The 24,406-nt window shown below is 53.0% G+C and overlaps 1 protein-coding gene across 2 annotated transcripts in view; it reads right to left on the reverse strand.

The window, feature by feature from the left end:
• Positions 1 to 24,406, reverse strand: part of GFRA2 (GDNF family receptor alpha 2) — a 113,227-nt gene that overhangs the window by 9,828 nt on the left and 78,993 nt on the right. For both annotated transcript variants that reach the window (XM_089773765.1, XM_075910697.2), the window contains 3 exons: positions 9,121 to 9,230; positions 7,800 to 7,940; positions 829 to 1,004 (listed from right to left, as the gene is read on the reverse strand). In XM_089773765.1, the coding sequence (XP_089629891.1) occupies positions 829 to 1,004; positions 7,800 to 7,940; positions 9,121 to 9,230 (427 nt within the window). The remainder of the gene's footprint in view (positions 1 to 828; positions 1,005 to 7,799; positions 7,941 to 9,120; positions 9,231 to 24,406) is intronic.

A 24,406-nucleotide genomic window follows, 5' to 3' on the forward strand; every position in this document is an offset into this window, starting at 1 on the left:
TCCTGGTTGGTTCTGGCTGAGTTCTCCTGATGACTTCAATCCAAGATGGGGGAAATCCCCAAACGCAGCTCCTCTCTTCGGGCGGCACCTGGTGGGGTCAAGATCCCAACAGAAACTCTTGGCAATGTTTCCGTGTCCTGGGACCTGAGCCCTGGCCCCAACTCGGCTTCAGACATCACCTTCATCTTCAGCTAGATCCAGCCCTCACCCCGCTCCCATAGTCCATCTCCAGCAGGGTTAGAGAGCTGTGTGCGCGCAGGGGGGCGTATGCCGTAAACCCACAGCCTGTCTGGAGATTGATGGACACGGTCAGGCCTCACCCAAAACAACAAGCCTCTGTGTAAAGCCAACCCGGGGAAAAACTGGGGGGCAGGGAAAAGCATGAGGCTGTTCAGGAACCCTGGAGGCTTCTGGGTAGTGGAGATGCTTCAGGGCTGGGTAACAGAGAATACAGTAAAAAAACAACAAAATGGTCTGGTAGCACTTTATAGACAAAGAAAACATGTCAATGGATCATGAGCTTTCGTGGGCACAGCCCACTTCTTCAGATGACCGGAGTTATGAGTTTGGGATGTGAACACTCGAAATAAATAGGAGAGGGGAAGGGGAGGGGGGAGAAAAAGGGAGGGGATAGGAGACAGAGCAGCAGTAAGTTTCTGGAGAATAGGTACTTAAGCCTAAGCAGATAAAAATCAAAGTGTTGGGCAGGGTCAAGAGGATTCTGGGTAATAAAGATTTTGGCTCAAGAGGTCCCCTTGCAAACAGCACCCTTCACTAGGCACTTCTCCCTTCCCGAGGCCGCTGGCCAAGCCCCCGCTGAGGTCCTACCTGAACAGAGGTGCACGTTGTGATCACACTGGTGTCGTAGATGGTGTTGCTGTCGTTGATGTCATCTGGCAAAGCGGGGCTCTTTTCTGTCTTCGGGGGCACGGTGACCGGCGGCGAGGGGTTTTTGGGGGGCAGGTTGACGTCTGTGCCGTTGCCAAAGGCCTGAATGGCGTTTCCTGGGAGCGAGAGGAGAGACGGCGGTTTCACTCGCTACGTCTATGCAGAGCACACATGGGGCGCAACAGCCGTTGTGAAAATGCGGGGCGCCCCCCACCAATCTGGAACAGCTTTCCAAACATTAGGAAGGGATTAACTGTCACCAGCTCCCCCTCCGCACGAGACAGGTCAGCACAGTCCCCATTTTACAGATGGAGAAACTGAGGCACCCCAAGGGGAGGCAGCTTCCCCGGGACCAAGCAGCAAGTTGGCAGTGGGGCTTGGTGGATGCGACAGCCTTTTGTCAACCCACTGCCAACATTACTGCCTTATTCTGGGAACGGGACCCAGGAGTCCTGCCTCCCTCACTACTGTGCTAATCACTAGACAACAAACCCTTCCGACGGCAAGGATTAGAACAGGGGTGGGGGGGGCTGCTGAACCACTGAAAAATCAGTCGGGGGCTGCACAAAAGTGAGAAGAAGAAAAAAACCACCCAGCTGAGAAGCAGAAAGACACTTCTCACATTCCCCTCACAAGCCAGAGCCTAGGAGGGTCCAGGCTAGTAGATTTGATGGGCCCCACCGTGCCCTGGAGTGGGGCCAGAAATGAGGAGTTCAGTGTGTGGAAGGAGCTGCCGGGAAAGGGGTTTGGGGTGTGGGCAGGTGGATGCAAGAGTGAGTGGAGGGTGGTGGGTCTGGGAGGGAGGTAGGGGGCAGGAGCAGAGTGGGGGTGCAGGGTCTGGGTGGGAGGATGCAGGAGTGGGCCGAGGGTAGGAGGGGTGGGTGGAAGGTAGGGGGCAGGAGCGGAGTTGGGGTGCAGGGTCCGGGTGGGAGGGGACTGCTGGGGAGGGGAGCCCCAGGCCATGGGGGTCAGATCCAGGCAAGCTGGGGGCCGGATCCAGCCCCCAGGCCGTAGGTTCCCCACCCCTGGATTAGAACCTAGCAGTCCTGACAGCCAGTTCTCAGCTCTAACCACTAGCAATGCTGTTCCGGGGCGGTGCCCAGCTAGCTCTATCAAGCTCCATGGTCAGCAGGGAGGGGGCAGGAGGCTCAGATAACGACTGGAAAAGCCTCTGCCACTCCCTGCCCAGACTCTCCCGCCAGGGGACCAGGGGACCAGACAGCCGCCGGGGCTCTGGGACCAGCCTCCTCCTCGGGGCGGGTCTGCTTGGAGCAGGCGTCCCGCTCCGAGAAGCAGACCGAGGCCGAGAGAACCAGGAGGCCCTCGCCGGCAGTGGGCCACTGGGGGAGGGTGGCTGAGCAGGCATCAAGCGAGTCATTTCTCTTCCTGTCAGGCTGTCATCTCTCATTCCGACGCTTCTTCCTTCCCCGCCTCCCCCACACACGCTCTCCTCCCCCGCCTTCCTGCCCAGTCGCTGCTCCTCTCAGGCCCTCAGGATCCCACGTCCTCCCTCGGAGGGATGGAAAATCCCGTTTCATCCGTTCACCAGTTAAACGTGGGGCAGGCCGTGGGCAGGCGGCTGCTCCCAGGCCCCGGTTAACCTGGTAAGCATCCCCCGGTCAGAGTGAACCGGCTACCCGGTCACATCCCTTCTCCCTCCAGCCCTCCTTTCTGCCCCGACCGCCTTGCCTTGGGACCCAGCCTGTCGCGTGTTGAAGTAGCCATGACACTGCCCCTGTGATTTTCTCTCCTTAGCCCCCTCCCCCAGCCCCCAGCCCGTTTCTCAACTATCATTAAATCCCACCCCAAAACAGGCAAGTCTTGTGAGCGCTCATCTCGAGAGGGGTCCCCCTCCCAGCCCCACGGCCCTCAAACCCCCGTCATCCTCCCTGAGCCCAGGGAAGGCTGACTCACACCCCTCCCCCCGGCTCACAGTAGTAATAGCAGACACCCAAGGCCTGCACAGCAAAAATGTTTCCAGCTCCCCTGATGGAGGGGACTCTGTGTGGGGCATTGACACTTCTCGCAGATCTCCTGGGACCGGGACGGTCCTGGCTTTCTCCCTTCCCCTTCCAGCCCAGGTCAGTGGCTCTCCCATGCGGAAGATTGGGGCTGGCTTTTCTGTTGCTGCCACAGTAATTTCCCCTCCTCCCGCCACTTATTCCCTTTTTCTCTTTCTTCCTTCCCCATCACATTCCACCTCCTCGGCTCCCTCTCCTCCTTCGTCCCTCCCTGCCCGTTGCTATACCCAGTCTCTTCCCCCAAGTTCAGCATCCCTGTGCCCTTTGTCAGGTGACTTCTTCTTGCCCATAACCCTTCTCATCAGCCCTACGTGCATCGTGGGTAAAGCACACACGCGGCAGAAGTTTCCAGCTCATCCACACAGTGTACTGGAACCAGAAAGTGGTCAGCCCCATGGATCAAAGCCACAGAGATCAAGGGGCTGTCCTTCCCTTCTACCCACCTTTCTCTCCCCACCTTCCCCCGTGTGTCCGCGTGGCTCAGAGCAAAGGGAGGGGAAATGCCAAATCACAGAATCCTAGAATCCCAGGGCTGGAAGAGACCTCAGGAGATTCCTCAGGTAAGATTTCCTGATGGGCGAATGAGCTATTTCTCGGGGTTGGGAAGTTTGGGGGCTGGAGAGGGTCGGGGTGTTTTTCAAGATCATGCCAAAGGCTGGGTGAGTAGATTCAAAGTCTGAGTTAGTAGCACTTAGATTCCTAGAATCCCAAGGCTGGCCGAGTCCTCAGGAGGTTGTCAGGTCCAACCCCCTGCTCAAAGCAGGATCAATCCCAACTCAATCATCGTAGCCAGGGCTTTGTCAAGCTGAGACTTAAAAACCTCTAGGGATGGAGATTCCACCACCTCTCTAGGGAACCCATCCCAGTGCTTCACCACCCTCCTAGGGAAATAGTTTTTCCTAATCTCCAACCTAGACCTCCCCCACTACAACTTGAGACCATTGCTCTTCGTTCTGCCATCTGCCACCACTGAGAACAGCCTCTCTCCATCCTCTTTGGACCCCCCCACCCTTCAGGTAGTTAAAGGTTGCTAATCAAATCCCTCACACACTCTCTCTCTCTCTCTCTCTCTCTCTTCTCTTCTGTAGACTAAATAAGCCCAAATCCCTCAGCCTCTCCTCGCAAGCAAGGGAGTAGAAGAGTTAGGTAGCGTTGCCAACATGCATGATTTGAGTGTGAGTTTCACAACGCTCGGTGTTTTATTTAAAACCCAGAGCCTACAACAAGTGACTACATGAGAATCTCACTTCTGTGCAAATGAAAGCTACGACTCTAGCCCTCCCGGTGTGACAATCCCTACGCAGCCCGTCAAGATACATATAACATTTATAAAGTCAGCGTAGTGCTCTTTGAATATTCCATGTCTCTACCGCATCTGTCACAGCGGGTTACAGAGACAAGCTTGGAAACATGACCTGAGTATACCTTAAAGGCTCAGAAACAAGAAGGCAAAGAACAAAAAGCCTCAAAGTTGTGGGAGCGTGGGGGTCCGTCTCACGCGTATTACGATTATTTCTTGATTTGTGGGGCCCTGGCTCGGGAGGTTTGGGGCTGGCAGTCCTGGTAACAGGGGCTGAAATTGACAAGAGCTGTGGAACTCGGAGGTCACAGGACTGGAAGGAATTATCCCTGGAGTGGAGACAGGGATCAAGGCTGAGGGATACAGGACACAGGAAGGAGAAGACCTGGCTCTCTGTAGCGTATCAATGGCACGCTGCAACCACGGTGGCTTAACTGAGCTGCGTGAGGAGGTGGGGAATGAGTGCTAGTGGGACTCTAGCCAGGTAGCTAAAATGTAGCTTTATACGGTGTCGTGTGTCTCAGTGTTCCTCACCAGCCATCTTTTCTGATTTGCAGAAAGGAACAGCTTCATGCTGTTGGTAAAAATGCATTAAGCAGGCTATTGCGGGAGGCTGCAGTGGAGGGGGGGGTATTTAATTTTAAGGCAGGATTAGATCAAAAGGGTCTATTTGTCCTTCTTTTACCATTAGGATTTTTTTGTTTTTTTTAATGTAAGAGTAAGAATGGGTTTTGGACCAGTTCTGTTTTGAGAGAAGCCACGATGTAATTTTTGCTCTTGTGAGTGCAGCATGAGGACTGTGTCTGAGAAGATAAGTAGGAAGACCATCACTGGACCAGACGGTCTAGGGAGACAGATGTAATGGCACCAGGAGATTGCTGTACCTCTCTGGTGAGATGCGGATGAAGGGCAGATTGACGACTCTAAAAGATAAGGCAAGCGCCCATCAATTGGGACAAGGGAGCTGTGACGTGAGAAGAACTTGAGAAAAAAGGTACTCGTCAAATGGCGATGGATTACCGCATGACGGTGCAAAACTTACTGATCCCAATGAAGGAAAAAGGCTTCAGCCATCTGAAGAAGTAGGCTGTGTCCACGAAAGCTCATGATCCCATCAATGTGTTGTGTTAGTCTTTAAGGTGCTGTTAGACTATTTGTGGTTTTTAAGTCTTTCCTGCTGTAAAAGAGGCTGCTTTGCCATGGCTCTTTGGCTCCATCTTGCCAAGATTCGGGAGCATCAATCGGGACCAACAGAACCGACTCCTCCCTGTCCGTGATCAATCTGGTTGGCTGCCAGAAGGATCGGTACTCGTGAAGCACGTTCCCCTCTAGGGACTGGTCCACAAAGAGGAAAATAACCTCTTCTCAGCTGGCTGAGGTCTATTTTGTGGCATTAAAGGCCCTGGGTTCAAATCGTGCTAGCTCATGGCGGAAACAGCATTGGGGAAGCTATAATTAAAGCCTGTGTCATGAGGGAGATGCCTAGATAACCTTAACTCTGCCCAATGCCCTTCCCCAGCATGGAATCCTCAGGGTATATTTGTAAGGGGAAGTTGAAGAGTAAATGAAAATATGCAGTTTTCTTCAATTGCATAATGTGTCCTACATAACGCTGTACAAAATGTGGGTGGCTGTTCAGGTCTGGACTGCGGTGCATTGGTACAGTTGGGGAGGAGGAAGCAGGAGGATCTGTGGGCAGGATTATGCAACATTGGAAACATGATGGTGGAGTGGGGCTATCACTGGAAAAGCAGGGGATGCTACCAGCTGTAGGGGAGGGGTGGGAGAACTGAATATGGGGAATTCAGATCTGGAAAACCAGGGGTCCTGCTGGTCAGGACTGAGGTGCATTAATACCAATAATAATGATCATATTATTTCTTTATTTACCAATCCCATAGCACCAAGCCAAGCAGGACTCTGGCTTCCTTCTCTGCAGCACCTACTAGGCTAACCCTGCAGGGCAAGACCGGATTGCAAAGGGCAGAATAGCCCAGGTCTGCTTGCTGCCGACTGTTATCCCCGAAACAGACGAAATGAGCTTGACCATTCCGCCGGGAGGGGGCCGCTGCTCCCAGTAGGGCGAGGGAGCTTGACAGCAACATTTTCAGATGTTTAAATTGAATAACGACTAATTAAATGGAAGCAATTATCATACGTAACGGAGCAAAGGAAGCTCCCGGAGCTGAGCATACCCGAGCCTCCTTCATCAAAGGGACCGCGTCAATAGCAATCTGCAAGGTTGTAAGGTTTGCCCAAACTCCGTACAGCATAATAATTACGGCTGAGCAGCAAGCAAGCCCAAGCCAGAAGGGATTTCCTGCGTACTCTTCCTCTGCAGAGACACGGGGCGGGAGCTGGTGTAACGCACACACCTGCTGGGGGTGGGACACTGTCCTATGGAGAGGCACTGCGACCACTTGCAGAGAGAGAGAGAGAGAGAGAGAGAGTTTCCCCGGGGTGGGGAACCTACAGCCTAGGGGCTGGATTCGTCCCCCAGCTTGCCTGGATCCGGCCCCTGAGGCTTGGGGCTTTCCCCCACCAGCATCGGGGAGCTGGTGCTGGCGCTCCAGCCCTGCATCCTCCTCCCCCCCATAGACCTCCCCTCCCACAGGGCTGGAGCACCCCAAATCCCCACCTCCAGCCCATTCCTGTACCCCCACTCCACTCCTGCGCCCTACCACCCTCCCAGACCCACCAACCCCCTCCCACCTGCCCCACACCCCAAGCCTGCTTCCCAGCCTCCCCTCCCATAGACCGAGCCCCTCATTTTTGCCTCACCCCAGAGCCTGGGACGGCCCCCAAAATCTGCCAGCTCGCCCCACCCCCAGGCTCTGGTGTGGGAGGGGAATGTGGGGAGGGTCTTTCTCCTTCTCAGTCGGGGGCCACGTCAGTGAGGTGGTTTTTGGGTTCGGGGAGTTAACTTCTCACTTTTGTGCAGCCCACAACTGATTCTTCTGTGGGTCAGTGGCCCCGCCCCAAAAAAGCCTCCCCCTTCCCCTCCCCCCCCACACACACACTCTGCAGCCTGAGCTAAGGGCCAGCGGGCATTTAGCACATGCTGTGGCAGCTCATGAACTAAGCTCCAGAGGTCGTGGGTTCGGTTCCGCCTGTCGCCGTTACCCTTAGACTATGTCTACACTAGAGCCCTTTTACAGAAAAACCTATGCAAATGTGGCTATATCGCCGTGCCTCATTTGCATAATTAATGAGCACGCGTTTTTGTGCAAGAGGGTTTTTTTGCGCAAAAATGAGTGCCAATTATTATGCAAATGAGGCATGGCAATATTCCACGCTTAGCCTCATTTGCATATGTTTTTCCGCCAAAAGGCTATAGTATAGACATAGCCTTAGGCAAGTATGGTGGTGAAGCCAGAGGAGTTTGCAGGTGGCTGGGAGCAGCTTCGATCCAGGAGTGATGAGCTCCCCCGGATACACTGATGAGCCTCCGTGTTGCACGCCACAGACCTCCCTCTGGAGTCCCTTGCAGCCGGCCTCTCGTTCTGCTCCCCACCCTTCTAACGGCCGGGAGAGCGGTCGGCGCTCCCGACAGGCCCAAGCCCTGGGCCGCAGGGCAGGCGGGGACTTACGGAGACATGGGTTTTCCGTGAAGTCTCTCAGGAACTTCTCGCACTCCTCCTCCATGTTGCCGCTCCCTCGGCAGGAGCACCAGGGCGAGACGGTGATGCTGACGATGCTCGAGTCGATGTAGTTGGGCGTCATGTCGAACCCTGCTCAGGAGGAAGGAAAACCAAATCAGGGGCCAGGAGAGCAACGTTCTAATGGGGAGGAACAGCGGCCCGCTGCCCTGGCCGTCTCCCCGCTCACAGCAGGGTGGACTTTGCACCGGGGCGGCTCTCATTTTCCATGCTCCAGGGGGTTCGCCCGGATCCCAGCAGATCTAAAGGGAACAGCGTCCAGATCTGCCCCTACCAGGGACTCCCCCTCCAGCTGCTCTCTCTAGAACCAGCTCCGGGGTGGCATCGGCAGCACCGAAGGGGAGGCGGGGAGCTCAGTGGGAGATGGAGGGAGAGTAGCAATCAGTAGTGGGGGAAAGGCTCCATGTCCCATAACTAGCCCCTGGAGTCGCCCTGTCTAAGCAGACACGTGGCTCTTGGTCCCTCTGGGCTGGCCTGGTCCCTGCTCCGTCCTTCTCTCTGGGACTCTTGCTGGCTGAACCTGCCCAGGCCCCTCTCTCTTCAGGCCCCGTGTGCAGGGCCGCTCCGACAGCTTCCCACGGGGGGCTGGCCCACCCACCATCCCTCATCTTCCGGACGCCTTTGACTCCGGGGGTCAGGGTGACAGCCACGCCGCCCGGCGGCTCTGCGGAGTGAAGCAAACCCGGCTGGGCCGAGCAGTGAAACTGAGCTGGATGGACAAGGCGGCTGGATCTGCTCCCCCTGAAACTCGCAGCCCCCAGCCTCCCCCCAATGCAGCCTGCATACTGGTACCCAACCTCCCGCCCAAGACCAGAGCGCTGGCGTTGGCTGAGCCTGCCAAACACCTCTGCCCCCATCGCTTGTTTTCTCCCACATGGACCTCTGCACCCAGAGTTCTCTCCACGTGGGGGTGTTTTTCAGGCTCACGCCAAAGGCGGGGTGAATAGATCCTGCTTTAGCAACAGAGCTTGTTCTTCATAGCAAGGCCAGCCCCAGTCCTTTAGCAGTGCGAAACCGGAGACGTACCCAAGATCATGCAGGAGGCAAAGATAGGAATCCAACCCAGCTCTCCAGCCTGCACCCTGGGCCTGGCTGGCCTCCCCACATCTGCAACACTCCCCAGCATTAAGCTGCTCTAGCTGCAAAGCATCCAGCCCCCAAAGCCCCCATCCATAAACCAACCCCCCTGCTCCCCCAAAGCCGGACACTGAGAAAGGCAACCCTGCGGTGCTAAGCCACCAGACCGACTCACCTATCATCCCTGCGTAGGAGCCCAGACACGCCTGGTAAGTATCCTCCGGGCAGCTGGTAAGTGACTGGAAAGAGACTTGACAGTTGGTGTGAAAATCAGCCATTCTCGACCTGGTTACAAAACACAAGCGAGAGAACGGGGTTCGGTGGGTGCGGCCGGTTCCCCCTCCCTGAGACGCAGTAGGTGCCGCGCTATTTACACAGAGAGAAAAAGGACGGGAAGAGAACGGATCCGAGAGCAGAGCTAAGGGAGAGGAACAGCTGGGGCTGGCAGCGATGTTTTAATGTATATGATCTCGTTCTGCCATCGATCACACTCCTGCCGTGTCTACCAATGTATCTCCACCACGGCACACCCCATTCAGGGAGATGTGCTACTGCATCACTGGAACAGGGCATTTATGTCATCGGGAGACAAATCTGAGAGCAGACACACACACCAATATGTTGACACGCGGCATCTTACAGCAACCTCCCTTTGCAGCATAGACATGGGTACGGTGGGGGATGTCGCTCCCACCCAGAAGATACTGACGCCCCTCGGATCCCTTGCTCACCCTAAGACCTGCCAGCTTGAAGGAAAAGCACCAGCAGACTCGAGTGCTTTCTCCACATGGCTGGGACTGTGGGGAGGGGCAACACTTGTGTTAGAACACGAGTTCTCTTCGCAAGCGTTCGGGAGCAAGACTCAGGCTGCAGAGAAAGCACAAAGGGGCAGTGTGGGCCGAGGTCCCGCAAGACTGGGGAGGGTCTCAGATCTGTTTGCAGATTACGGCCAGGCTGGTCACACACCCTTGCAAGATCCCACCTTTCACAATAAGATTTCCTGATGGGCGAGTGAGCTATTTCTAGGGGTTTGGAAGTGTGGGGGCTAGAGAGGGTCGGGTGTTTTTCAGGATCATGCCAAAGGCTGGGTGAGTAGATTCAGAGTCTGAGCTAGTAGCACTTCAAATCCCAGAATCCCAGGGCTGGCAGAGTTTTCAGGAGTCATCGACTCCAGCCCCCTGCCCAAAGCAGGACCAATCCCAATGAAATCATCCCAGCCAGGGCTTTGCCAAGCCGGGACTTCTAAACCTCCAGGGATGGAGATTCCACCCCCTCCCTAGGGAACCCATCCCAGTGCTTCCCCACCCTCCTAGGAAATCGTTTTTCCTAATATCCAACCTAGACCTCCCCCACTTCCATGGGGCTTAGGTAAGGCTGGACTGACAGTGAAGAAATGACTTGGCTATACACATAGGGAAAGAAAAATCAAAGCGTCTAATCCAAGCCTGTACACATTTCAGATGGCTTCTCCTAGGAACCTAACAATTAACCCAGCAGAGCAGAGCCGGCTCTGCCAGGGACCAGCACTAGCTGTTCCAAAGGAAGGGGTGAGAAACCCCAGTGGGTAATTCCCGAACAACCTGTCCACGGGGTCAGATTCTTCCTGACCCTCATGGATTAGTGGCTGGCTTGTGCCCTGACACATGAGGATGCCCCCCGGGACAGAGCGAGACAAGGCCTTTCGTACACATGCAAATTTGGCAAGGAAAGGGGGGAACGTTCCCCAATGCCTCCCCATCATTCCTCTCATCCGGCTCTAACTCGCACAGGGAGACCCAGAGAGGAAGGCGCCGCGTCCCCGGCCAGTAAGAGAGGCTGGCTTGGAGCAAGAAGGCCCGGGGAAAAGATGCCAGGAAACCCGGCCCCCAGCCACCGCACCGTGCACTATGCGCACAGCAAAACCCAGGCTCTGCGGAGGGTAGTCACAGCAGCCGTGCAGCCCACCGATCAAAGCTGCCCTGCGTGCTCACTTGGCAGCTGTCCTTGGAGTCCCCCTTCCTTGCCGTTGCTGGGGGCGCATGATGCACCGCCCTGGGGGCCCCGATCCCAAGCCCTCCGAGAGCCTGATGTGCGCTTCCCCCCACTCCCAGGGGATTTCTGAGCGGTTTGCAGCTTGTTCCTCAGCCAGGATGGGATCCAGCTCTCAGAGGTGCCGCCAGCACATGCCAGCTCCAAAGGAAGAGTAGCCCAGCACCTTGCAGGATGCGGCCCTGAAGCTTTCAAAGTGTGATGTACTAGACACCCACTGAGGGGGTTGGGTGACAGGCACTTCAGGGCCCCCTCCCCCTCCTCGCAGCGCCGGAGTGGCTCGGGTTTAGTTGATCTCGGAGAGAGGTGGCTTCTCCGCATGGCCGAGGCTGACGTGCCGTCCGGCTCATTCCGAGCGGCTGGGTTCTGCCATCCCTCAGCCCCAGGGGGCACAGAAACAGACGGCTTCAGAGCCTCGCCAGTCAGAACATCAGGGGGGGAAAAAACCCTCTTCCCTTCAAACTGCTCTCGACAGCCTGGCTTGTCCGCTCTCTCTGGCCCACTCGGGAGCACCAGAGTGGCCCTGCTGTACGGCCTGGAGCCATAACAATCGCTGCGCTGTCTCATGCCTTAAGGCTCATGCCGTTAGAGTCTGGGTCCACGTACAGTGCAGGGAGGTAGCATTATGGAGGGGCCTAAGCAAGAACCTCTTACATGGCGGTAGCGCCGCCAGGCTGCCATCAGACTGGGACCCCCGCCATGCCGGGGCTGGGACAGCACAGCGCGAGAGGAAGTCTCTGCTCCAGACAGCTTCCAAACCTCAACCGATAAGACACGCAAGGGCAGCGCCATCCCCCTGGTTCACAGACGGCTCGTCTTCACTGCCACGGAGGTCGACGCTGCGGTGGTTGATCTTCCGGCGGTTGATTTAGCGGGTCTAGTAAAGACCTGCTAAATCGCACGCGGAGGGCGCCCCCGTCCTGGCTGGAATTGCATGTCTTACAGTGATTTTCTCCACCAGTGGTAACCTGGCCAGAGATGCAGAGACGACGGGTCCCTCAATGAAGTTTTCAGAAGTGCCGAGAACTAATCGCAGCTTGCCTATGGCTCAGGCCTGTGCTGACCTTTCTTGTGTGCGGTGCTTTGGATTCCATAAAACCTGGATCTACATCACCCTGTGCTGGTTAACACCGCACTGCTACAATCAGTCAGTCACACCCTACCTGTGTCTACTATCCTAGGCCATAGCAGCTGCACAGGAAATACTAGGTGTAGTACAGCATTAGCTACACCATTATACAGTTACCCGGCTGTCCATGCATCGTGCACTATTAGGCTATGTCTAGACTATACCGCTCTGTCCACAGAGAGATGTAGATTAGGCACATCAAAATTGCTAATGAATCAGGGATTTAAATATCCCGCACTTCATTAGCATAAACATGGCCGTCGCTTTTTTCCGAAATGGAGCTTTTTCGAAAAAAAGGCAGTCTAGATGTGGATCTTCTGAAAATAAACCCTTTTTCAACAGATCCTGTATTCCTGGTTTACAGGATGTGTCAAAAAAGGGTTGATTTTCGACAGATCTGGGTCCAGACTGCCATTTTTTTTTTCGAAAAAGCCTTAGTTACATCGCAAGGACTCCAAGTAACCCTGTATTCTGCCCTAATATTTAAAAAAAAAACCCTTAAAAATAAGGAGAAGTCCTGTAGCACCTTAGAGGCTAACAAAATTATAGCTCATATCACGAGCTTCTGTGGGCACAACCCACTTCTTCAAATGACAAATATGGAGCAAGAGGCACAGAAGGTCAAATATAAATCAGAAAAAGAGGGGGAGGATGAAAAAAAAAGCCCTGTCAATTAAAGCAGCCGTGGGCAGCAGTGGCTGGCATGCCGGAATATCACTCACTCTTTAAGCCCTGCCTAATTTCAGTTGCATATCCTTGTTTGGCCATGCGGCTGCCAGCATCCTCACAGGGCTGTATCATTCCACGGTTGGTGTTTATCGGCCCCCTGGAATGCGAGAGGCTGACGTGCTGTGGAAGCACCCGGGGGGAGGTAGCTGTGTTTGCGATTTGTCAGTGACACTGAAATTAAAAGCTGCTGGTTTCCAAAGGGAATAAGAAACCAGAGGTTCCCCGCACCCACACTAGCTCTCCTCCGGGCTCTTGTGCACCACTGTGGGGAGCTCTCCGGCGCAGGATGGGCAGGACGAAGGTGAAAACACAGGCCAGAAGAGAGGGGGAGGAGGGCTGCGGTGTTGGGATGAGGAGCTGTGGGGGGGAGACACCAGAGCACTGTGTTTTGCAGCATCAAGAGGCAAATAAAGCCTCCCTCTTTGCTTCTAAGCTCATTTTTGCTTCTAAGCTGAGGCCGCAGACTGAAAGCCAAGCAATTTCAGTACTTTACCTGGCCCTGCCTCAGACCGGCTGAACAGCCTTGGGCGGCCTCTGTTTTCCCTCATACCCCTTGTTGTCGTCTCCTGCCTCTCGGTGGCAGGGGAGAGAGAGACAGCCACCATGACATCTCCCGAGGAGGGTGGGGAAGCGCTGGGCTGGTTTCCCTAGGGAGGGGGTGGAATCTCCATCTTCAGAGGTGTTTAAATCCCGGCTTGACAAAGCCCTGGCTGGGATGATTGAGTTGGATTTGGTCCTGCCTTGGGCAGGGGGCTGGACTCGATGACTCCTGAGGTCTCTTCCAGCCCTGAGATTCTGTGATTTGTTATATAACGGGAGGCTCTCGGCTACCAAGCTGAAGAGGCCCATACGAGAGCCTGGATATCGTTATTTATCTGTGTTAGGGTAGCACCTGGGGACTTAGCTCGCTGCGCGAGGTGCTGCAAAAACACAGAACGAGAAAGTCCCTGGACTGTAGATTCGCAAGGACAGACCAAGGGACATACAAGCAGCGTGAACACAGCGTTGGTCTGGAAATGTTAGCGCCCCCCGTTTCTATTGGCGTCTTCTGTCCAATGTTTGGTTTCCATTCCTTTGGAGGTTTTCTTGGGATTAGTTACACAGAGAGAGAAAGGGAGGGAAGTAAAAGGGAGATGGAGAATAGCTCGATTCCCCCGCAAACAAATGCTAGTCACCAGGAGCTGCATATGGAGGGAAGGAGTCTGCTTTCATTACCGCCTTACAGCTGTAAGCTTTGCTGCCTCCAAGAGGGATTTTCTTCTCTGTTACATCAAAGCCGCATTGCAAACCATGTCATTTCAATCTAAAATTGAACTGGCAGAGCCGGGCAGGCAAATGTCTACCACTGGGAAAGCGGGCCAAGAAAAAATGGAGTTTCCTCCCAGGGACAGAGGCAGTAATTGAACAAGAGATGAGTCAACAGAAGAAGAAAAAACTCAGCAGCAAACATAAAACAGTTTTGGCCAAGTCAGAGCTGAACTTTGCAGATCTCTAAATCATAGACTCCTAGAACACTAGAGCTGGAAGAGACCTCGAGGGTCATCAAGTCCAGTCCCCTGCCCTCATGGACGGACCAAGCACCATCTAGATCATCCCAGACAGGTGTTTGTCCAACCTGCTCTTAAATATCTCCCGTGATGGAGATTCCACAACCTCCCTAGGCAATTTATTCCAGTGTTTCACCACCGTGACAGGTAGGAAGTTTTTCCTAATGTCCAACTTAAACCTCCCTTGCTAAAGTTTAAGCCCATTGCTTCTTGTCCCATCCTCAGAAGCCAAGGAGAACAATTTTTCTCCCTCCTCCTTGTAACACCCTTTTAGGGTCAGGCAGTCCCCGGGTTACATGGATCTGACTTACATTGGATCCCTACTTACAAACGGGGTGAGGCAACCCCGCACTAGCTGCTTCCCCCCAGAAGACCAGGGAGACGTGAAGCTAGCGCCCCCTCCCCCCTCCAGCAGACCAGGGAGACACGGAGCGGCTTTTCTCAGCAGACACCTCAGCTTGAGAATAAAGGACTGAGGGAAGTGAGGTGTGGAAGAATAAAACTGAGCTCTGGAGAAATGTTTGGCTAGAGTTTCCCCTACAATATGTACCAGTTCCGACTTACATACAAATTCAACTTAAGAACAAACCTACAGTCCCTATCTTGTACGTAACCCGGGGACTGCCTGTACTTGAAAACCGCTCTCATGTCCCCTCTCAATCTTCTCTTTTCTAAACTAAATAAACCCAGTTCTTTCCTCATAGCTCATGTTTTCTGGACCTTTAATCATGTTTGTTGCTCTTCTCCGTCCCCTCTCTAATTTCTCCACACCTTTCCTGAAATGTGGTGCCCAGAACTGGACACAATACTCCAACTGAGGCCTAATCAGCACAGAGTAGAGTGGAGGAATGATTTCTTGTGTCTTGTTCACAATACACCGCCACGTTGGTTGGATGTAGCCAGCTCTCCTGACATCATGGTGCTCTGGATAGAGAAGACCTCGGCTTTCCAAGGAAGTCTTCCCTGAACAATTTTTTCTCATCTCTTTCCATTTTTTTTTAACTTTTTGCTTCCTTGTTAATTAAATGTCAGCTTTCTACAACCAGTGATTGAATTATCCAATACTCCCTGCCTGAAGCCATCCAAATTGATCAAAATAAAGGGCGGAAATTGTGTTCTTTTTTAAATACGAATGATTTGGTTTCCAGAGGTTTTTGATCCAATTAAATGGAGGAACAAATGAAGTGACGATTGAATGAAGTGGATGGATCTGCAGTTATAGCCTTCCTTTACACAATGCTTTTCGTCACAGCTGATACCAAAGCACTCCACAGAATGAGTGACAGATCCTGGCGAAATGCAGCCATCCCTGGGGTGGAACACAGCCGTTCCATATTAGGCCTCATCAGCACTGCAGAGCAATTGAGGACAAGAGGCAAGCGGTTGGGAAAGAAATGGGTGAGGAAAGTAGAATAACTTGTGCCCATCTGGCATGCCGTGTGTGTTCAGAAATGAGTGTGTTTAGTTGTACATGCCAAAGGATTAGAAGTGGAACATGCAACAGCCCCAAGGGAGCTGGAAGATAAACAGTCGTCCTATGCACTGTACCTTACATCCTCCTTCTGATGCTTATTAAACCCTTTGTATGTAAGTGACATGCATTTTTTGCTTTGAATCAGCACTTGCACCAGTTTGCTGACCCACTCAATGCCTGTCTACAGGCTACATTTCCCAGCGCTGTGTGAATAGGCTGCACCCATGTTAACATGGGGCCTTTGGACACTAGGGTAATATAAAGAATTAACGATAATCTTTACTATATATTTTAGAAATGTGCATCTGTCCATCTGTCTGTGGGTCTGTTCAAGCACTCCTCCTAATCGGTAAGGGTATGTCTACACTGCCACCCTAGTTCAAACTAGGGTGGCTAATGTTGGCATTCGAAGTTGCAAATGAAGCCCGGGATTTAAATGAAGCGCCGCCATTTTAAAATCCCATTAGTGCGAACTCTGTGCCCGCGGCTACACGCGGCATGGAGTAGGTTGTTCGAATTAGGCTCTCCACGAGGAGTAACGGTAGTTCAAATTAGAGAGCCTAATTCGAACTACCTACTCCGTGCTGCGTGTATCCGCGGGCACGGAGTTCGCACTAACGGGATTTAAAAATGGCGGCGCCCGGCAAGATGCAAATGAAGCCCGGGATATTTAAATCGTGGGCTTCATTTGCAACTCCGAATGACTACATTAGCCACCCTAGTTTGAACTAGGGTGGCAGTGTAGACATACCCTAAGAGCTAGAACCACCCAAATTGGCAGGTAGCTTCCTCTTTTCATAACTTAAAGCCAGGGCAGGGTTTGGCTGTGCCAGGACAATGGGGCATGCCTGGAATTGGACTGTATGAAATGGAAAGGGAAGGGGTCTGGCAGGAGGGACAGTTACATTGCAGAATGACCACAGGGGGTCAGCAAAGGGCCAGAGATGGGGATGGGGACAGCTATAACCCCATTGGGCCAGCAGGGGGGAAGGACTGAGAAAGGGATAGCTATCTACTCTATATTTCAGAGAGTTTGTCTGTCTGTTTGTGTGTCTGTCTGTCTGTCTCCCAGACCCTCCCCCTCACCCGGCTATGCCTGCTGCAGCTGCAGCAGCCATGGAGAGGCGCTTCTCACGTGGCCCCAAGCTACTACGTGAGAGAAGACTGGGGTTCTCCTCTCTCCTCAGGGCAGCCTGTATCCTGAGCCCCTCCTCTCCTGCCCCACCTCAGAACAATGATTCAAATGAAGAAAAACAAAACTTATTTGAGTTAAGGACCCGAGCAATGGTAATAATAAGAATGCAACTGACACCACCATTTAAGTCCACTGAAAAATCTGGTCCAGAGACCTCCTGAGGAGCTGCATCTGCTTGGGACAGAGGGACCAGATGGTCTTGTGGCGAAGACACTGGCCCTAGCAGAGACTCAGCCTAGCCACCCCTGTTCAGACCCACCTGAACGCAAAAGTCTGAGCTCGTGTGGCTCAGCCAAGCCTGCAGCAAGAGACACCCAGCTCTTTTAAGCGTGCATCTGTGTGCATGGGCTGGGAGACACGTTGCCGGCTGCAATGCCAATGTACCCCTAATCTCTCTGTGCCTCCATCCCCCCACAGCAACATGAGGGTAATAATCGTCCTCTGTCCCACAGGACTCCAGTGCAGGGACTGTCTCTCCCTGTGTCTGTACAGCACCTAGCACAACAGGGCTCCAGGCATGCTACGGCACTTACATAATCTGGGTCTAATTTGCCCCATCTCCCATAAACTCTAGACTACACAAGACAACACCATGGGGAATCCTGAACTGCTACTCTTGGCTTCTGCAGCTTATAAGTCTAACCCGTTTGCCTGCCTAGATTTTCTTATTTCCTGATGGTTTTGATGATCTGTAACCGTAGGGTTACATGAAAGTTGTTTGGCTGGAACATAAGGAGATTTCCAGGCCACATCCTGCATGCTGCGTTAAGGCAACGGTGGCTTATGACCGGGACCTTTCACCCGGATAACAAAGTTGGCTCTCATATTTTTGGGACCCTTCATCTAGAGCAGGCATGTCCAAAGTCCGGCCCGCGGGCCAATTGCGGCCCGTGTTCCGATTTAATACGGCCCCCGCTTCCTCCCCCTCTCCTCGCTCCCCGGTGCTCTTTTGAACTGGCGCGCTCAGCGCGCCGCTTCCGGCCGCGCCGCCGCCGCCCATGGCCTCCACGGTCCTAGAGCCTGCCCTGTAGGGCACGTCCGCAGCCCCGCTCCCCCGCTCGGCTGCGGGTTTGCCCTGCCCCCGGGCCGCCGTGAGGCCGGTGTGCCCTGCGCTCTCCGCCCACCTCCGACCCTGCGGGCCCTCCGCCTTGGGGCTGAGAGTGCAGGGACGGCCTTCACGCATGTCCACTTCTTCAAATCTGGCCCTCTTTGAAAAAAGTTTGGACACCCCTGATCTAGAGAGACGGTGATGAGCAGAAGCCCACGGCCCACACATGATGTCTTCCAGCAGCGTCGTGCAGGAACTAGGGATGTTAAGTATCGGTTAATTGAATAGTCGAGTAACCTGATGAATTCTTATCGGTAACTCAACTATTCTATAGTCCCCAGGGGTGGGGCTGGCAGCCAGTGCGCTCTGGCCCCACTCCCAAAGAGCCCCCGGCCACTCCACACTGCTGCCTCTGTATCAGAGACAGTAGCATCAGGTGCCTGTTGGGAGCTGGTCCGTGAGGGGAGCCAGTTTAAAAACAGCTCTCCTCACAGACTAGCTGCTTGTTGCCCCTTAAATGCAGAGCTGCAACGGGGGTAGGTCCCGGACCCGTCGCAAGCCAGGACTGAAATAGGCTACTGGCCATTCAGCTAAAAAATGTACTGGCTGGGGTGGGGAGAATGAGTGTAGTCTATAGCATTAACCGATAAGCATTTGCTTATCGGGTAATCGGATAATCGACTACACTATTACAGCCCTTGTAGGGTTCTTCCTAAGTTCACACCCTTTGAAACTTCACAGATGCACCACAGCTTGGAACCCGAAATAACCGGTTAAGTCTGGACCGAAACAACCGGTTAGGACAGAAATACCAAACCGGATGCCTAACCACAAAAGGGGGCATGTTAATGAATTGATAGATACGATAATAAGATCAATACTGTACTGACCTATAGAAAAAAAGATGTTTCACCATTAGTAAGGAGAGGAAATATGAACAAGGAGAAAGAGAAACATTCCCTACTGAATCTGTATCAAACCTAATAAAATCAGCGTAACATACTATAAAGTGGTATCCCAGCCTAGGGGCGGTAGGAAAAGGGGGTGCAGTCTTTGGGAGGTGTCAAAATGAGGCCACTGGTGATTGATGGGGAAGATGATGGCTAACCCTTCCCCTAGAAGGAATGGTGTGAGTATATGGAAATGCAGATGTAGATTCTCTAACTTTCATCTTAAATTGGGGTGTCTGTGACCATGCTGGATGTATTAATAAACTCTATTTGTAAATCTATCAGAGTTCCTACAACGTGACTGTCGCATCTGTGCACATCTGAGTTTCCAACTCCAGAATCATTTCAATACTGGGCCTGATTCTGGGACAAGCACCACAAAGTGATAACTGGAAATGCATTAGTCATCTCTGTAATTAATCCATCATCTAAAGATGAAGCAACGTTTCCGAAGGGGCTGGCACAGACATTCTGTCCTGAGCATGGAGAAGCCCTGACTTCAGCATTAGGGTTAACGATATGCACTGCTATTCAGCTGGATCATGAATTATGGAGCTGCGAAAGCTAAAAGGTCCCGGAGGATTCCCAGATTTGCAGAGTAGCCCTGATAAAGGGCAATGAAGAGATCTTTCTCCTGCTTTGGATACAACATTCTCTCGCTGCATGAAAACACAAATTTCCCTCGATTCATTACCAGCCTGGAAACAGCCGAGGTATGATACAGCTCTCCAGAATTAATGAGCTCAGACAATACCTCCTCTTGCATGTCTCACCCCTGGCGTTTTCAACTCCCCTGAGCAGGTGAGGCAAAGCTAAAGGCAGGGCCGTTCTTAGGATTTATGGGCCCCACGCAGTAATACTAAACGAGCGCCCCCAGGCCTGACGGCAGCCCGCAGGGCGGAAGGGGGAGGAGTGATGATTTTTTAGAGCTGTGATTTTACAATCCTCAGCAACACACGAATGAAATATTTTTAAAACAAATTTGAAATGAAGGCTCTGTCGATGAACACGGAAAATTCAGAAACAGACAGGATATACCTGGGATTGGTAAATGCCTGTTCAATGGCTTAATTCACAGGTTCCATGTTCTGCTAATAGCTTGGGCTGGCTTTATCCCTTTTAAGTGAATTCACTCCTCTCCGGAGGATGCAGAGCCACAGAATAGGGACAGGAAAATGCAGGTGGGTGGCCACTAAGACCCAGCGGTGCCCCAAATTTTCAGGTGCCCTACACCGCTGCATATTCTGCATATGGGTAACAACAGCCCTGCCTAAAGGATACACATGCTCAGGCAGGATCTTAAAAATGCATCTGGCCTGATAGTTCCACTAAAGCCCATTCTATGCTACTTGGGATTGGAAAGAGACCTTAATGTGGGAACAACTGGTCCCATGAGAATAACCTCTGTTCTGGGAAACACTTGGTATAAAGTCCATACGTGGAGGCTGCTTCAGCCTCTTTGGGTAGGGGAATGTCCAAAGGGCAAGACTTTAGAGATGTTCTCTGCTTCACAAGGACTGTAGGGGCGAATAGATGTGGTGAAAAGAGCAGGATGCAAAATATCAGCTTTGTCTAATCCTGAGATTCAGTTGTCCTATGCTTCATTACCACTTGAATGGCTCTTTCCCAGGTTCAGTGTCTGTTAATAGCTCTGGACGGCTTTGTCACTTGTAAGTGAACTAGCTCCTCTCCGGAGGAAGGAGAGCCACAGATCAGGGATAGGAAGAGGTGGGTGGGTGGGCATTAAGACCCAGTGGTACCCCAGATTTTTGGGTGTCCTATTCCCTCTGTCTTGCCAGGTGTGTATATGGCCTCAGTCACCATAGGACACAAGTGCCTCTCTCCAGTTTGAAGGGCTTGCTCAAGAGAAGCATTTTGAATAACTATCAGCATCACACACTTGTCCTTAATGACCAAGTGGGAAACAGCAGGACACAGCCCAGCAGAAAGAGAGAGCGCTAGTGAAGGATAATGAGATTCTCCGATGCATTGTCTACACTGGCATGTTTTGTTGCCAAAACCGGCAAAAAAACAGTGAGAGCGTTTACATTGCAATGCAACTTTTGTTGGGAAAAACACCCAGTTTTGGCAACAAAAAACTTACAGCCCTGCCAAAGGCTTGTCTTTCCCCCTCCTTTTATGGTCAACCAAGAGCCAGTGTGGACTCTGCTGTTTGTTTTGTTGAGAGAACTGGCTTCCGCTAGTATCCCACAATGCCTGCACTGGTGGCTGTGCTCAGTGTTCTGTGATCTCTGCTGCCCTGCAGGCCTGTGCTCCTCCCCTTTCAAAGCTCCGGGAAGTATCTGACAGCCGAGTGAGCTGCTCTGTTTGGAGAACAAACAAGGAGTAAGGCATCGGACTGCTCCTGTTCTGTCCTGCTAGGAACCCAGTGGTAGGCAGGCTTCTGCTGTTGAGGGAGGGCTAGAGAGACGTCTGTGCTGCTTGGACGTTCCTCAGCACGGAGAGCTCCCTGAGTTACAAGGGAGTCCCAAGAAGTGCAGGGATCAGCTCTGCTTTCCCTCCACACTGCATGGTGGGATGCTTACTCACAATGCTTTGCTCTATCTGTCACCAGGGTGCTAACAACGTGGCCGTGAAATGTCGACAATGGGAGGCAGAAAAAACGGTTTTCACTTTTGGCGACTTTTGCCCGTCGACAGCACTTTTGTCACCAAACCTCCCCAGTGTAGACACAGCCTTAGCCCCCAGTTCCCTGGCTTCCATCTCCTGGCTATCACCTCCCGACTTTCTGCATGCAGGCACCCCAGCCCAGTGTACGCCTACACCAGAAGAGTGACCCATTGGGGTTCTATGTGTGGTCCACAAGACATTTTGCTACATTAGCAGGGTTGCCAGATTTCACTGGTTTCCATCCACATTATTTTTTCCTACCAGTGTTACCCAGGTGACCCACATGTAAAGCAAGGGCACGAGATGCGAGGTGCATTGCACACAACACGGTGAGAGCCGTGTCACTCCCTCAGTATCCAATCAGAGCGCTGCTACAGTTCAGCCAGCACACACTACAGAATCTACGTACACAAGCACAGGGAGGAAAACTGCCCGCTCCCGGAAGACCATGTTGGTTGTGACAATCTTGCGGCCTGCTGAGATGAAGGGGGCCACCCATGCATTGCTGGTCTGCACTGTACCTGGAGGTGCGACTGTAGTTTGGGTGGACGTACCTACAGCAGCAGGACAAAAACTTAAGCAGCCTACTCTGCACCCTGCTCAGCTGTCCCCACGCTGCCGGTGTAAGCCATGCTAGCGTTGGTAAAGTTGGCACAGGGATGTCACACTCCAGACCGCAGTGTAGACAGACCCTGAGGGTGAGGTGTGCATGCTGCTAGCATTCCAGGAGTAAGCCACAGATGTGGGTTGTCGTCGTTCCCTCTCCTATGGAAAATGTGAGAACAAAAGCATACTGGAACGTCCTGGGCTCTAATCCGACTCCTCCGCCCTTCCGCGCGCGGATGGTGCATGTCGTCAACCCTCAGGAGGGAAGGGCCCACCCTCTCCCCAGACCCGGCTCAGAGCCAGCTCCCTCTCCTCGCTGGAAACAAATCTCCCCTTTCTGTCATCCGCGGCTCTTTTATTTTAGTGCCACTCATAAATCCGACCGGCGCCAACCTGATCGCACTACACTCCTCCTCACAATGCAGCGGATTAGGCCTCAGTAAACCTGCTTGCTTACGTCACTGGGCTGTGATATTAAGCTCCTAGAGGGAAAGGCATTTTCCCACAGTGACTCACTGTCAGGCTCCCGGAGCTCCGGCCTACAAAGCTCTGATTAGCCTGTCCCATACCCAGGACAGCACCTACGCACAGGCATAGTCTCCAGGAAGTCAACTCTTGTGTTTAAGAACATAAGAACGGCCAGACTGGAACAAACCAAAGGTCCATCTAGCCCAGGATCCTGTCTGCCCACAGTGGCCAGTGCCACATGCCCCAGAGGGAGTGAACAGAACCGGGAATCAAGTGATCCCTCTCCTGTCCTCCATTCCCAGACTCTAACAGACACTAAGGACACCACTCTTGCCCATCCTGGCTAATAGCCATTGCTGGATCTATCCTCCATGAATTTATCTAGGTCTTTTTTCAACCCTGTTAAAGTCCTGGCCTGCTCAACATCCTCCGGCAAGGAGTTCCACAGGTTGACTGTGCACTGCATGAAGAAAAACTTCCTTTTGTTTGTTTTAAACCTGCTGCCTATTAGTTTCATTTGGTGATTCCTAGTTCTTATATTACTAGCCAATTAGTCCATCATAAAACGGGATTTTAAGGTCTCTCCTCCACATCTTATTCCCTTTCTATCTCGGTCTTCTCTCCTGAGCCTCCAGTCTCTCTCTCTCTCCTCTCCTCCTACTGCCTCCCTCCCTCTCTCTCAGCTCTCCTCCATCTCCTGCCTCTCTCTCCGTCTCTCTTTCTCTTCTCCCCCTCCTGCCTCTCATTCTCTCCTCTCTTCCTCCTCCTGCCTCTTACTCTCTCTTTCTCTTTTCCTCCTCCTCCTGCATGGGGAGCGCAGACTCCAAACGGCCGCTTGCACTGCTTGCTCCCCCGTGGCAGCCCGGCTGAGCCACGCAAAAGTCAGCTGAGCGCCACAGAGGGAGGCAACAGCGCCCCTCAGAGGCAAAGATGTAATGCTACAGCGTTACAGAGTCACAGACATTGGGCTACTATATATATGATAGGAGCCTTTGGTCTGACCCAGTCTGGCCATTTTATGTTCTGGGATAATCTTCCTCCACGAGAAGTTTCTTCGAGGTTGGTGAGTGCCAGGAAGCATGGAGTTTTCGGTCCCTAACTGAATACATCCGTTGGTAAAAATCAGTCTAAATTGGCAGTGTCTGTGGGAGAAAGAGGAAGAGAGGTTTTATCTTGTACGCAGCACGGCCAGATCGACACCGGGAGGAGGCAGGCAGGTTGCAAACAGAAACAGGTCCTGCTGAGCCGCAGCAGCGAAAAGGAGACGGGATGTCAGGATGGAAGCCCAAGGGAAAGTGAAGCAGCCAAGCCCAGTACCAACAAAATGGATCAGACTGCCAGTTTGCATCAAGCGGACGTGGCTGAGCCACCTTACTGAGCATGTGGTCAACACCCCAGAGTCGGAGACAGTGAAAGCGACCAGCTGTGAGCCGTGTCAGCGCCGGGCGTGAAAAGCCCTGCCTGCCTTCCCGGGAGAGAGAGCAACGCGTTGGCAAGGGTGAGAAAAGAGCTCAGCGCTGGCTGGGAAACCGCTGCTGCCGGCACCTGGCAAGGCCACCTGCCACTCACCGCTTGCATCTGGGACTTGCATTTCATCGCTGCAGTGCGCACGCCTCGCAATAGCAGGGGGACTAGCTCAGAGGACTTGTGCTGTAT

The sequence above is a fragment of the Pelodiscus sinensis genome, chromosome 28 (genome assembly GCF_052426305.1).
Source record: "Pelodiscus sinensis isolate ZL-2025 chromosome 28, ASM5242630v1, whole genome shotgun sequence".
NCBI lineage: Eukaryota > Metazoa > Chordata > Testudines > Trionychidae > Pelodiscus > Pelodiscus sinensis.